The 15,759-nt window shown below is 44.6% G+C and overlaps 1 protein-coding gene across 3 annotated transcripts in view; it reads right to left on the bottom strand.

The window, feature by feature from the left end:
• The window catches only part of KLHL42 (kelch like family member 42), a 34,352-nt gene extending 20,134 nt beyond the window's left edge, over positions 1-14,218 (bottom strand). For all 3 annotated transcript variants that reach the window (XR_012017563.1, XR_012017562.1, XM_072798494.1), the window contains exons 1-2: positions 13,245-14,218; positions 3,912-4,105 (exon numbers count right to left, since the gene is read on the bottom strand). Coding sequence is in view for 1 of the 3 variants with exons in the window: in XM_072798494.1 (XP_072654595.1) it covers positions 3,912-4,105; positions 13,245-14,116 (1,066 nt within the window). In the remaining 2 variants the exon portion in view is untranslated. The remainder of the gene's footprint in view (positions 1-3,911; positions 4,106-13,244) is intronic.
• Between the last annotated feature and the right edge of the window lie 1,541 nt (positions 14,219-15,759).

The raw sequence follows: 15,759 nt of genomic DNA on the forward strand, positions 1-15,759 counted from the left end.
ATGCCCTTCAAGCCATAGAATCACTTGGCAATTCTATTTCTCGGTTGTAACAGGAGAGACATACTAACAAAGGCCCTTCCCTCTTCCTGTGCCCACTTCACAAGAGATGACTAGTTCTTATGTGGGTAAAATCAGAAAGCAGATCAAAGGCTACTCCAAAATCATCTTGCATTCATAGCTGCTTTAAGGAAAAAATATTGTTTACTCTCTTTTTGAAAAAAATGCTTGTGAAATTTAAAGTATCTCTTTTCATTTTTCCCTTATTATTTGTTCTTTTTTTTCTCCTCCTTGCGGAAAAAATAAATGGAATATTTTAGTCTCAGCAGAATAAAAAATGCTCTGAGTTATCAGAAAGAATGAACTTTCTGTTTGTTGTTTTTGTTTAAACAACAAAATTCATCAGTGTAAGAGACAACTCAGCTTGGGAACAGATATGTAACTAAGGCGTACAACACTTCCCCCTGGGGGTGAGACACAGGAGGACCCACTCCCAGTTAGCAATGATGAAAGAGCTCCACCACTACTGCTGACACCAATCGAGTGCCTGGTAAGAGAGCACAGAAAGAACTAGAAGGAGGAACATTTGGGGGGCTCAGTGGTTGAGCATCAGCCTTGGGCTCAGCTCAGTGATCCCAGGGTCCTGGGATCAAGTCCCACATCGGGCTCCCTGCAGGGAGCCTGCTTCTCCTTCTATGTCTCTGCTTCTCTCTGTCTCTCATGAATGAATGAATAAATGAATGAATAAATAAATAAATCTTAAAAAAAAAAAAGAACTAGAAGGAGACTGAACCTTTCGTTTACCACATGTCCCCATGCCTGTAGAAATTTCAGAACTGCTACAGCTTTAGGAAACTGTCCTTTTTTTCCACCCACATTAATACCTCCCTACCTTTCTTTTTATTGTAGCTACTGTGATAAAACTCATTCTGGAGACAGTCCAAGGGAGTTTGGTTCCAATCTATCAAAAAGTGCTCCTTAGTAACCTGGCTTTCCCTCCACATGAATAAAGGACTTATTCTAGTGAGGCTTCCATGGATTTCTCAGTCCCTGGTCTGAAGGTCTTCCCAGGTCTTCTGTAAATGTTTTTTCTCCTCACCCAACAAGGGCTCAGACCATGATGAGGTGGTTTGAGTTGGTGGAATAATCTTTTTGCTTTTACATTTGGAGGTGATTCTGAACTTTAACAAATCACCCTTCTTCCCTGGAGTGGTTACTATTGCTTTCTATTGAATTTTTCATTTCCTCAGTGCCTGCTACAGAATTAATATAATCAAACAGCTATCATAAAAATTGTGAATTACTTACTAAATTTTAAAGTCTACCTAACTTAAGAAGTTAGCAGGCTAATAACCCAACTTTGAGCCCTGCATTTGTTCATAAAACAAAACAATTCTGATTTCTTATTCTAAATACAGGTAACTATTAGGAAGTGCTGAGAAGATCCCAAACAGAAGAGGAGGGGAATTTCAGAGTACAAGGAACTGTCCTGCCCTCTCATCTCAGAAAACCCATTTTCAACCTTTACACAAACATCCATCCATCCACATCACCCAACCATCCCATCACAGGTATTTGGCTTGGGGAACCCGAGACAGGAATCACCGTGGGTGGCCCAAGTGAAGAAGGTATATTAGTAGTGGCTTGAGAAACTAGAAAACACACAAGCAAGGGTTTTCCAGGTCAGATCTAAAGAACATTTGCTCAGCCAGGCCATGGAAGAACTAGGAAATCTACCAGCAGGGTACTCTTTGGGCTACAGTACTGCCTGTCAGTGTTTCCCAGCTCCTGGTCACAAGAGAAGCCAAGGGTTATGTGTGCATTATGTCAGCCCAAAGGGTGCTTTCTGTGTGACAAAATCTAGGGAGCAATCAGAATTCTTAGAAATGTTCAAAAGTAAATAACTGTATTTACTTTCCTAGGAGAAAAAGGCACACAGACACACACAGAGGTACATATGCACTCACAGGAATTCTCTGGGGGCTATGGTTTCGTTAAGCATATGAAGTTGACCGCTGTACCTGAACACCAATATTGAAGGTAAAAGAAATGACTCTTAGGTCTCTCTCTGTCTCTTTATTTATTTTTTCACCCAATTATCTATAACCAAAAAAAGCTGGCAATTATCTTATCTTCAGTAGAATGTCACTAGGGAGGGACATTGAGAATAGCTCCACAGTGATGAAAATCTGAGGGCATTATAAAAAAAAAAAAAAAACTCCCTGTTTCCCATGGTCACTGCCCCTCCTTAAATGCATAAACACAGCACCTGTAGTGAGTTCAACAGGCCCCCAAAAAGATATGTTTACTCCCTAACCCCAAAACCTCTGAATGTTGACCTTACTTGGAAAAAGGGACTTTGTACCTTTCAATGAAGTTTAGGATTTCATGATGAGATCATCCTAGATAACCCAGGGGGGCTATAAAATCCAATGAGGAATGTGTCTTTATAAAAGACAGAAGAGGAAAAGACGTAGATATGCTCAGAGGAGAAGGTGTGTGAAGATGGAGGTAGAGCCTGCAGGGATGCAGCCACCAGCCAAGGAACACCTGGAATCACCAAAGATGGAAGAGGCAGGGAAGGACTCTCCCCTAGCGCCTTCAAAAGGGATGTGACTTCCCACACCTTGACTTCAGATTTCTGGCTTCTAGAAATTGTCTTAGGCCACCAAGTTGTAGTTGTTGGTTAAGTCAGCCATAGGAAACTAAAACACCACTCACCATCCTCCCTTCCACAGCCAACTGTTTAGAGATACTTTAAGAAGTGTTACTCAGAATCTTTTGCACATGTCCGTGCGCGCGCGCACACACACACACAGTAAATCAGATGCTCATAAAACATTTATTGACAGAACTTCTTCCTCTAATATAAATCCCCCAAACAAGACACATTTGGCTACAGTAAAAAGAATTTTTGGCACCTATATTAGCATGTGGATTTTTGTCCTTTACAAAGTGATGTATCAGTAACCTCTCTCCATACCTGTCAGCAAGGCTGGAGAGCTCTGTCCTCCCATATTATAGCATAAAGGAGAGACAGGTTATTTCACTATGTCAGATATAATGGTAACTCTACTACTACAATGGGGCTAAAAGTCCCATGAGTCTAGTTATACCTTTTCTGTAAGTTCTGGGCATTTTACAATCAGATAAACCAAATGAAGAAATAAATTTCCTTGGCCAAGAGGTAACTTGGACACAATTGGAGGGAGATAAAGGGAAAGGCACACCTCTTCCTGGTGGCCCACCACTGCCTCTCTTAACACAGTCAAGCTTTTTTTTTTTTTTTTTTTTTATCACTATCATGTGAGATGCTTCCTACCAAGAACATCACTATAAAACCTACTGGAGAAACTTATTCCCAAATTATCAACTACCAAATAGCCACCAAAAAAAAAAAGTACAGTTTAATAAACAGTACAACCACCTCCCACCTCTGGGAGGAGGTCAGGAAAGAATGGTCTTATATTCATGTCTTTTATAATCCTCTTAGGATATGTGAACAACAGCCTAGCACTGAGTTTCTATAAATTATGTCTGATATATTTGCATTCAAGAAGGAAGAAAGTGAAAGCAAAGATCTGCAGAATGTTCTAGCCCTAAATTACATAGTGTTAAATGTGTTTGGGAGAAGGTTGGGAGTTGCCCAGTCAAGTCACAAGACAGCTGGCCAGAACAGAAAGAAAACATATATTCTCTTCATAGCATCCTCTACCCCATTCAATTTTCATGATCACACAAAGGCATCAAAGGTCCCCTCCCTTCCAAAACACCCCTGTAGTATACAACTCTCTTCTTCCAGATATGTAAATGTCCAGTATATAATGTATTAAATTACACCAAAGTGTTTCTTTTGGCACCCTCCTGCCCTTCTCCAGGCTGCCGAAGCTCATAGAAGAGGACCACATACTTACCTCTGGTAGTATATCCTCCAATGACATAAATTTTTCCCTTACACTCACACGCAGAGAACTCAGCCAGAGGATTTGGTAAGGGTGCCACAAAATTCCAGGCATCCTGCTCAGGATTGTAACACTCAACATTAGAAACGGCCTGCCCACCAATGGCATAGAGTTTTGAATTAACGGCCACAAGCTTGAAGTTAGACCTGAAAGAGAGACACAAAGGTCCAGAGTCAGTTTTTTGACCATTAAGAAGGCAATGGCATGAACTGCTAAAGCAGAGTAAGGAATGTGTTGGATATCTAAAGAAAATTAGCTCTCCAAGAGCTGGATGTCCATTCTGCCTGGGGACAGAGGAATGACCAAATGACATCTCAAATACCACTCCAACCCCAGAATTCACAAGAATGATACATTTTCCAAATGTTACCAATTGAAGATAAGCAATTCAATATAACCAAGAGTAGTCTTGCTTAGCCTTATGCCAAGAACCAATGATATTTTGTGGGAGCAAGTGCCAAGGGAGAAATGCGTAACCACCTCACTCCCCTCTCTACTCAGAATGTTTTCCATTCTTCCTACCTAGTGGGTAGGCTTTATGTTAGGTACACACTAGCACCTCCTACACAGACAGGCATATGCTAAGGGTGGTTGCTGAAGGGTGGTTCAGAGAGCCACTTACCACAAGGGCACCTAGGTAGATCACTCGCTCCACTTCCAGTCTGAGGGCCTCTTATATATTGTTTCACAACAAATAATGTAGGGCTACATAAGCACTGAACTAATTAAACATATTCTGATCCAACACTCTTCGAGTATTTACACATATTAATAAATACTTAAATTCACAAATGCTCACCTATCATAATAGAAAATTATTTTAAAAAGAGAATATATTGGTTTTAAGCTCCATATTCAGTAATACAATTAAACAGTTCTCAGGCTTCAGACGCTAGATAAAAAAAAGTCTTACGATTTTTTAATTTGTTTCAACACAGCATACAGGGATTAATGGACTCCTTGAAGGCCAGACAAGATAAACATTTAAGACAGTTTCCCTGAAACATGCAGTAGTCTCTAGTTTATGGGAGTGTGAGCAGAGAGCATAATGCAACACAAAGACCTGAAGCACAAATCAGGAGACCCTGGCTCAGACCCCACCTCTGCTGATAACCAGATATCTTACCCTGGCTCAAACATCCCACTTCGCCATCTCTGGTATGGGGCTAATACCCATCACAGAATGGTCAAGGCAATTACAGCAGTTTATCAGCAAGTACTACACTGAGATAAGATACTATCATTATAATTTCCCCGTTTTCTAGTGTTTGAAATAAAGAAAGTAGACCAGGTCAACTTGGAGGCCACATCTAGCGCCAACACAACATTTTCAAAAGTAACAGTATCTTAAGAAATAATGGGTGTAGAGGCCACATAGGAAAAACACATGTAAGAGGGTAGACGAAGAAGAAACAGGGAATGAGTAGTCCATTTATGATCTCCTAACAGGTGCTTAACACTGATGCATAATGACATAGAACATGTTGGTAATAGCCACCTACTAAAACAGTAAGATGTTTTCAAAGGTGCCTGTAATGTGTACATTTAAATGAGTTTTAGTTTTGTTTTGTTTTCCAAATCAGAGAATGAACAGAGTACCCTTCAACAAGAACTTCATACTGTCCATTAAACCGAGCCAGGCATTCATATTTCATGCCAACAGACTTTGCTGGGGTGGCAGTTATTGGGGGGTCTGGTTTATGTTGCTTACTTTTTCCGCTGCCAATGGTCCTTAAAATCTGACCATGATGCCCTCTCTCTGTGTGCAAATTTGGGGAACCAAAGGAAATAAAGCTTGTAAATAAGCAATAAATTTTACCAGCCCGCAATTTGTTTTTGCTCCCCAAAAGTACATAGATAGTAAATTTTGTAAGATCAAAACAGTTTTTAATATTCATCCAGCATAATCATTTGTCCTAAGTAAACATGTAAGGGCTGAATGAATAGGCAGTTAAAAGTAAACAATTCCATCTCTCCAGACCCCAGCATGCTCAAATTCACTTGGAGAGAAGAAACTTTTCAATACTGAAATTGAGATGAAACTGCCACCCCGAAACACACCACTTAATGAAGAGGCATATTGCTAAGGATTAGGAGCCCAGGTTTAAACAGGGAAATCTCAGCTCCATTACTCAACAGCTATGTGACCTTGGACAAGTCACTGAATCTCCATTCATCTGAGCCTCAGTATCCCCATCTGTGAAGTGGGGAAAAGCATAATGTCACACATAGTAAGAGCTGTAAAGGGGAACACTTGCAGAGAGGGGTCATGAGAGGGAATGTTTTTCTGCATGTTATAAGCCTAAGTTTCTTTTCTTTTCTTTTTTAAAAGATTTTATTTATTTATTCATGAGAGACACACAGAGAGAGAGGCAGAGATATAGGCAGAGGGAGAAGCGGGCTCCATGCAGGGAGCCCGATGTGGGACTTGATCCCAGAACTCCAGGATCAGGCCTTGAGCTGAAGGCAGATGCTTAATTGCTGAGCCACCCAGGCATCCCATAAGCCTAAGTTTCTTAACTCTGAGTGGGTCTGTTTCTCATTTCTTAACTGCAACTGTCACTAGCTATAATGTACTCTAGAATTATGCACAAAGTTCTCTCTTATCCATAAATACTTGCCACGTAGCCCCTCATTTCCTACTTTCTGAAAATAACTCTTTCACTCTTCACCTCTTGAATGGTGAAAGTATGAATCTAAGCTAATTGATTTAAAAAAAAACAACAACAACAATCATCTCTAGTGTTTTCTTAATATTGATCCCTGACATACTACCCTCAGGGGGTAAAAAGAAGAATTTTTAAATCAAATAATGATGTGTTGTAGCTACATAACTGACTGGCTTACAGTAAATAGAAATAAAAGTAAAAAAAATAGATGCTGATTTAATTACTACTCCATTTCAAGGTAATAAAGAGCTCATTAAATCCTTAAAAACTAAGTGACATGAAATATGCTGAACACTGGTACACAGATGAACAGTAGCTGTATACAACTGCAGGGTGGCAGGTGACACAGAGGCCTGAGTGGCTTTGAGTGCTGGTCCCATGACTGCTGTGCAAGGTAACTGAACTCACTGAGCCTCAGCTTCCCCTCTGGGGAGATGGAACCAGTAAGAGTACTTACCTCAAAGAGAGGCTGTGAGCATGAAATAGGAAGTGACATCTAAAAGTGTCTACAACATGTGGCCCAGAGTAAGAGCTCAAGAAATACAAACCATCCGTAGAATAGTTTGTTACCGGTAGAGTAAACATCAGAGAGAAATGGCAAGATCTTTTCTCACAATGGCAAGATCTTCTCAACTACTCAGAAGAGGATTATACAGTCTGTGGAGCACTTGGGTGTTTGTGTCCCTTCCTTCCCCTTCTGCTGCCTACCTTCTGCTACTTCCATATGAATTAACCTCCCCTGGGGACCAGGAAGGGGAGAGCGCAAAAGTTAGGAACAGAAATAGTCAAGGTTGCTACCTACTACCATGTCTGAGAAACCAGAGCACACAAACCAACTATTGGCCAAAATCACAGTGGGCTGGGGCGGGGAGTAGATACATAGTTTTCTTTCCTTCACAGTATTCTCAGACTCCACTGCAATGTTGACCAGAGAGGACAAAATCTCTCAAGGGTTCCATGACTCTAGACATGCCCTAAAACACTAAACTTTCACTCAGAGGAAAAGGGGACAGCCAAGGTTGACAACTGTAATTCCATCTCTGCCAGGAGACTTGTTTAACTATCTCCCGGCCTTGCTGTATTCACACACAGAACAATTTCAGACCAAAAGTGCAGGGCAATCTAAGAGACTAGAGACGTCCGAAATAGAGAAATTAATGAACCGACTGTTGTGACAGTGGCCAGTTCCTGCCAGTTATCACCAATTATAGTGCGAAAGGAAGGCAAGTACTTTTGTGGGCACAGAAGTTTCTTATGTGAAGAGTTATGTCCTGACAATTCCTGAGATCAAATCTACATTCAGATCACTGGGAAGGATTGCATACCTGGACTTCCAAGCATCCTCTCAAAGAGTGCTATGTACTTAATATTGTCATTTTCAAGTAAGTGTGCGGGCACACCATTAACATCTCTTTCTTTCCTTCTCTTCCTTCCTTCCCTCCTTCTTTCCTTCCTTCCTGTCAGAGAGGCAGGGCACTACTGGTCACACAGCACCATTTTCTCCAGGCATTACTGGTCATAGAGCACCACTACAGAATCTCTCAATCCTAGGGTTCCTGCCTGTCCTTTATTATTTAAGTTTCTGAGATCACCATCCTATTCAGTCCCTGGGGAAAGTGGGCTGCTCTGCATATGACCCCTTTGTCAAAGTAAAACAGCACAGGTACTTCACAAAGGCAGTGAATCAAGGTAGCATGTGTGACCAGAGGCCAAAATCTGCTTATGCTTCTAATTTACCTCTGATGTTTCCAGAAACTGTGTTAGACACATTACCCAGAAATAATCCCATTCTAGGTTTCATTTTTACTTGTCTCATCATCTAAACTCAATCATGAACTCCTTGAGAATAGGAACTATGTCATCTTTGTTGTTCACCCAATAGTGACTAGAAAGATGCTGGACGGAAAGGCTGTGGTGAAGCTGAAATACATGTAATGAAATTTTAAAAAGCAGCACAGCACCACAAAGTGTATGTGCTCCACTTCTCGGAAAAAAATAATTTCTAAGAAGAAAATTTAAAAAAAAATAAAAAAAATAAAAAAAATAAAGAAAATTTAAAAGTCTTCATGAGGATGGTCACTGCCAGTCTATAAGTCAAATTATAAATATTCTAAATGTTTATATCTAGTCAATGGATATTTACATTTTGGTTACTCTACTTATTACACACAACTTAGCAATTTACTTAACTTTCTATGCCTCAGTTTCTGACTCTGTAAAATGGGAACTTGCCCGATACAGTGTATGTGAAGAGTGAGATAATACACCCAAAGCAGTAAAAACAGTACCTAGTACAGAGTAAATGTTCAATTAAACATTAACATTTTTCAGCTATTCTAAATAACTAAAATGACGGTTACAAGATAAAAATACAGTAATGTCACATTTAAAAAAATAATTCACTTTTATTATAATAATGTATAATATATTCCATAATTCAAAATAACCAGGTATTTTAAGCATCTGTTATTTGCTGGACACCATGTTAGCAGTAGGCATATACATAAGGACTGAATTGGCCCTCATCAGAAGGGAGAGAAACAAACAGAAGCAGAAAATTTCAACTGAAGGTGGAGAGCATGCTAGAAAAGCACAGAATTGGAATATTTAGCCCAACTGAGAGTTTAAGAAAGGACTCCCAGTTGAGTTGATGTCAGATCTGAGTCACAGTAGGAGAGAGATAAAGAAGATTACAAATTCCAATATGGCATCCAATTTTAAAATTTGGTGGGAAAAGATACTGTGCAGAAAAAAAAAAAAACAAGCCCAATAACTCAGGGTGCTTGGCTGGCTCAATCAGTGGAGCATGTGACTCTTGACCTCAGGGTCATGACTTCAAGCCCTACACGGGGGCCTACATCCTGCTAATTAATAAATAAATAAATAAATAAATAAATAAATAAATAAATAAATAAATGTTTTTAAAAAAGAAAACAACAATAACTAGAAAATACCTGAGAATACTTGTAATAAAAAAAAATATACAGACTATACAAAGATAATAAAAGAAGCCTTCCCTGAAGGACCGAAGACCTAAGTAAATACATGGAAAAACAAACCATTTTTCCAGCTGCAAAGTATTATGAAACTATGAATCCTCCCCCAGCTACTGATAAATATAATGTAATCCCAATCAAGATTCCAAAAGGCCTTGACAAACTCTAAAGTTTACCTGAAGGAGACAATGTACAAAGAATAGATAAGAGAATCAAAATAAAACAGAGCAAACAGATCTCGGCCCCATGAACAATAAAACAGTTTACCAAGCTACAATAATTTAAAAGTATGTAATTGATAAAGGAATGGCCAATTTGTCAATATAGAAACAGGAAAATTAGTATCTGATAACTGGTCGTGCAAATCACAGTGAGGATTGAGGCCACTGGGACATTTAGAAAACATGTTATAACCTTACTTTATACCTTATATAAAAATAAACTCCATACAATTCAAATACAAATGTAAAAAGGCAAAAATATAAAAGTAATGTAAATTACTTTTATCTAGATGAATATTTGTATATTCTTAGCTTGTAGAAGCCTTTCCTATACAAAATTAAAAGCTAATAGGAGGTACATGACACATTTGACTATAAAAAATTTTAAATTTCTTCATATAATACACTATAAACCTGAGGTCCAATACTGGAGGCTCACAATATTATCCTGCAATCTGTTTGGTCTGCAAGGTGTTTTTTATTGTTGATGTTGGTTTTTTTCAATGAAGCAACCTGCCAGCATTTAAAAATCTGATATCTGGCTGGCTGGCAACACCATTCCTCACTTCTAGGTGGCAACAAGTTGTGGCTGCGAGGTGGAGCCCTCTTGTGGTGGGGGGGGGGTAGCTGTCTGGTTCACGGTAACTCCAACCCAGCCTTCTACTCCTTGACTTCACCTGCCTGGTCACTTTAGGGACTTCATTTTTGAGGCCTTACGATAAAATAAAGGCAGGGGAAAAACATGTGCAACATTACCTAAGAGACAAGCGATTAATTCTACATCTGTAAACAGAACTTCTAAAATGAATGTGAAAAAGATTAATCAATTTTCTTTTTAATTGGCAAAGGCCATTTACTAAATATATACAAAAGGCCAATAATCGTATGAAGGGAAAAATTTCTCTTTTAAGCAGAAACATTCACACCAGTGTTTGCTCACTGGATTGGTAAAAATAAAAAATGATGATAATATCTTGTCTTGGCAAAAGTATAGGAACTGGCAAGCTCAAACACTGTTGACAGGAGAGGAAATCTGAAAATTTTTCTGATGGGCAATTTGGCAGGAGCTACCAAAATTTAAAACGTACATGTACTTTGACCCACCTATCCAGGGATTCCAGGGGTTGACCATACAGGACTGATATATGCCTGCTAAGCTGACACACATAGGACAAGATGTCCACTATAGCATTGTTTATAATGGCAAATAGAAGCAACTTAAATGTTCCTGAATAAAGGAAGGGCTGATTACATTATGGTAGAGCCATAGGAATATTATAAAGCCATTAATGAGAGTGAGATAGCTCTCCATTTGTTGATATAGAAAAAAACTCTCAAAGTGGAAATATTAATGGTCATAATAATCAGCACAGCCTAATCAGCTTTAAGGTAAAAAGATATATAAGATGCATACACACCCCTACATGTATATGCATATGTACATTTTTCCTTGTTAACAATTATCAACATATTTGGTTTATATAAATATACATTTATAACATATTTATAAATGTATAATATATAAATATATGTCCATAGATACTCATATTTTTTACTTCTGTGGCTTTTTCACATCATTGGCAATTTTTCTAAGCATGTATTCGTGCATTACTCAAATACTTTTCTCCGCCCCCCCCCCCCCCAGAGGACAGAAAAGATAGTCCTATGAAGAAAAAGAAAAAAGAGAAAAGGACTACCAAAGATTTGTAAAGAAAGAAAAAGGGGTGCTTGGGTGGCTCAGTTGGTTAAGCATCCTACTCTTGATCTCAGGGTTGTGAGATTGAGCCCTGCATCAATCAGGCTCTGAGCTGGCTATGGAGCCTGCTTAGGATTTTCTCTCTCCCTCTGCCCCTACCCCTTCTCTTTAAAAAAAAAAAAGGAAAGAAAAAAAGAATTCTGTGAAGTGTGTTAGAGTTTGAGCTGGAGTTGGGGGCGGGGAGCTATTGAACACCAGTTGAAGTAGTTGGGAGATATGTGTGTGGAGGTGACAGGTCCTGGGCCTTCCACCCCTAATCCAAGCACCATCTATAACCACTGAATATTCCTTTCTTGCTTCAATTAAAGCTCTTAGCATTTGTTTTAAAATAACACTTCTAATACCAAATTTTAAATACAGTATCATCTCAGTGGTATAAATAATACACTAAAAAGGGGTTGGAAGAAAACATCCCAACCTGTAGATGCTATTGCCTCTGTGAGGGAGGGAGTAGCAGTGAGATACTCTGTTTCTTGATTCTTTTCCATTTTTCCATTTTTCTAGAATCATTATTATTTTTATCATCAGAAAAAAAAAAGAACATTTTCCATAATGAATTTCATGTTATAGTAGAAATAAAGCCACCGGCTTGGGGTACCCTAAGTCAAGTCAATGGTCTTCCCATTCCTGTTACGGCTTTCTTTGCCTGGTGGAGAGTCCCCCAGCTACTTTGCTCCACACTTCAGGGTGAGGCTCCTGTGGGGACTGAGATGGATACAAGTAGACCAGAAGAAAGGGTATTCCTGTCCTTCCGTGGGTCACACTGATTCTTCCCCCCACTTGTATGTGAATGGCCCCGGGCCATCTTGACTTCTACCATCTTTCTTGCCTACCACCTCTCCCTGTATCTGGTCTGCTCTTTTTATCCCCCTGTTCCTTTCCTAGCTCCATTCCCTTCTCTCCCTCCCTTCCGCACCTCCTTTTCCTGTCTTCCAGTCCCCCAAGGGCATGTTGGGAGGGATCTGAGGATGGGAAGGAAGAAGGCTGGGTGGACTGAAATGTTCTGTAGGTCACCACTGCCAGGCTCAAATTTCGGGTCAATGAGACGAAACTGTCTGCGAAGGAAAGGAGATGCCAAAGAGAAAATAAAGAATCAGAAAGACGATCCTATGTACGACTCTAATGGTCATGTCCTGGTCACAGATTGGGGGCCCCAGTGTGGAAAGCTTCAAAGTCAGTAACAACAACAACAAAGTCTTCCCAAGACAGCGTTACAGGTCACTGCCAAGTGTGTCACTGTAATCAGGACGAGAGCCTAAAAAATAAAAAGTAAAAAAATAAAAAGGGGAAAAATGAAAACAAACTTTTAAAAGTTTTCTTTTAAAGTATCCTTCGAGGAAACCACAGACCTCTTTCTCTCCACGGGGTAAGAGGCAAAAAAGGCAGTTTGCCTGTAAGCGCGATGCCTGCAAGGAAACTACTCAGCCAGGTGACCTCACTGGGCGGGGGTTGGGGGGGGGGGGGTCACGTCTTCCTCGCAAGTTCAAGTTCGCAGCTGCCAGAGTCAAGGCCACCAACAGTCCTGAGGATGTCATCCCCACACCTCGGCGCCACCTCCCCTGACAGCCCAGGGAACAGGAGGGGAATGGACTGGTGAATGAATGGGGCCGGGAAGGAAGGAAGGGGCCCTGCAGGGTACTCACCTCTTCTGGTTCATGGAGGCCACCTGGAGCCACTCGTTGGTGCTGGGGTTGTAGGAGTGCGCAGCCGAGATCTCCTGGCTGGTGATCCTGTACCCGCCCACTATGAAGAGGTAGTTGTCCAGGATGGCGGACCCGTAACCCCTGACGTTCACCAGGTCGGGAGGAAGGTTGTTGGCCAGCGGGAACCAACGCTCAGTCATCTCCTCATACCTGAGCATGGACGGGGGCTCCCCTTGGTAGGGGTGAGGGGCCAGGGGCCCCCCCAAGAAATCCCCCAGGGCCACGAGGACAGGAGTCCCGGTCATCCGGGCCTCTCTGAGCCTCTGCTTCAGGCTGCCGTCCCCGGGGCCTTGAGGAGGAGCCCCCAGGAGGTGGAACTGGGGCTTGCACAGCACCTCGTGGAAGTGGACGACCATGAAGCGCAGGCAGGCCTCCTGCAGGTCGGGCAGCCCGTACACCTGCGCCAGGCGGTACAGCTCCAGGCAGTTGGTGAGCCGCACCTGCGACAGCAGCAGCTGCAGCAGGGACGTGACCTGGAGGAAGGAGGCCGCCTCCACCAGCTCGGCCAGCAGGCTCGCCTCGTCCATGTCCTCCTCCTCCTCCACCCCTCCGCCCTGCTCCGCCCGCGGGGCCAGGAGCCAGCCCTCGCGGGCCCCGCCGGCGTTGATGAAGTCGAGCACCAGGCGCAGGCCCGGGGCGCTGAGGCCGCGCAGCTGCTGCACCTCGGGGCCGCCCGCCTCCTGGCTCAGGGCCTCGCGCATGCCGGAGCGGTAGAGCGCGCGGAAGTAGTCGCTCTGCTCGATGAGCTTCCTCTTGCTCACCGGGTAGCAGCGGTCCTCCAGGCGGATCTGCACCATCTCGTCGGCCGACATGGCTGGGGGGCCGCGGGCCGCCGGGCCGCCCGCCAGCTCCGCGCGCTCGCCTCCCCGCCCCCACGCGCTCGCCGGGCTCCGGGTGGGGCGCGCCGAGGGATGGCGCCGGGCGGAGGACGGAGGCGACGGAGGCGACGGAGGCGACGCGAGGCGACGCGAGGCGACGGGAGGCGACGCGAGGCGACGGGCCGCCGCCCGCGCCCGCCTCCGCCCGGCCGATCTGGGTCGCGGCGGCGCCCCCGAGGCAGCCCCTCCTCCCGGGCCCGGGGGCGGCGGCTCAGCCTCGCTCGGCCGCGGCGGCGGCCCTGCCCGTCTGCTCCGCCCCCGCGCCGCGGAAGGCCGGGCGGGCGCGCGCCGGGCGCGGGGAGGCGGCCGCCGTGCTCGGCCGGGAGCTGCGGGCCGCGGCGGCCGCCCAGGGCTGCCCAGCGCCCAGCGCCCAGCGCCCAGCCCGCAGCCCGCAGCCTCCGCGCGCCTCGCCGCCCACTTCCGCCCGCAGGACCCCCCGCCCCGCGCCGCGGCTCCGCCCGAGGCGGCAGGCAGCCCGGCGCTCGGCGGTCCACGCTGCTGCACGGGCGGGAAGGGAGAGACCGAGGGGACGCGCGCGGGGGCGCCGGGGCGAGGGGAGCCTGGGGTCCCGGGCGTCAAAATGACATCACGTCTGGGACCGCGTCTGGCCCAATCCGCGGAGTGGCCCGGGAGGTGCGCGCTGCGGCTCCTCGCCGGCCCCGGCCCTGGCCCTGCGCACGCAGGGGGCGCCCAGCGCCGACGCCTGGCCGCGGTCACCGCGGAGGAACCATCTTGCAGAAAGGGGGCCCGGCGCCGGCAGCAGGCTCCGCGGCGCTCACGGGGCGCTCCGGGCCGCCGCCGCCAAGGGCCGGGAAGCCGAGGAGCTCGCGTCCGCTGCCGGGGCCCGTCGACCCTTTGTGCTATTAAAAGAAGGACAGGAGCGCAATTCAATTAGACTTAGGCCACGTGACTTCCTGTACACTATCCTTTTTTTTTTTTTTTTTTTTTAAGGTTGTATTTATTTACTCACGAGAGACCCAGAGAGACACACAGGCAGAGGGAGAAGCAGGCCCCTGCACGGAGCCCAACGCGGGACTCGACCCCGGGACTCCAGGATCACGCCCTGGGCCGAAGGCAGGCGCTGAACCTGAGCCACCCGGGCTGCCCTACACTGTCCTCTAACAGCCTTTGCTTTTCCCTTTTCAGTCGGGTCGGGCTGGGCAGGACAGAGCGTGATCCTTGGTGGGGAAAGGTCTGGCCGCCTTTGGTCCTATTGGCCTACGGAGGTGGCTTTCTGGTCACCCTCCTAGTTGCCCTGCCCATGCCCCCGCCCATCTGAGGACTGCTTAGAGGGGGGGCCCACTCATTCCCGGTCTTCTCTCACTGAACATCGCAAAGAAATGCATGGAAAGTTCACGCCAAATAATACGGACTTCGTGTTGCTCACGAGATACGAATTAATCTTAGAAGGGGGGAGAGGGATACTCTTAGTTTGGCTGGGTTGATGGAGAGGGATGAGGATTAGGAGGGAGCAGGCACTTTTACCCACAAAAAAACCCTTGAAAATTTTCCCAGACCGAGATTCTACTATAATAGTCCTCAACTTGGGAAGAAGATGTGTTTGGGCTCTGTTTTTT

The sequence above is a fragment of the Canis lupus genome, chromosome 25, assembly GCF_048164855.1.
Source record: "Canis lupus baileyi chromosome 25, mCanLup2.hap1, whole genome shotgun sequence".
Classification (NCBI taxonomy): Eukaryota; Metazoa; Chordata; class Mammalia; order Carnivora; family Canidae; genus Canis; species Canis lupus.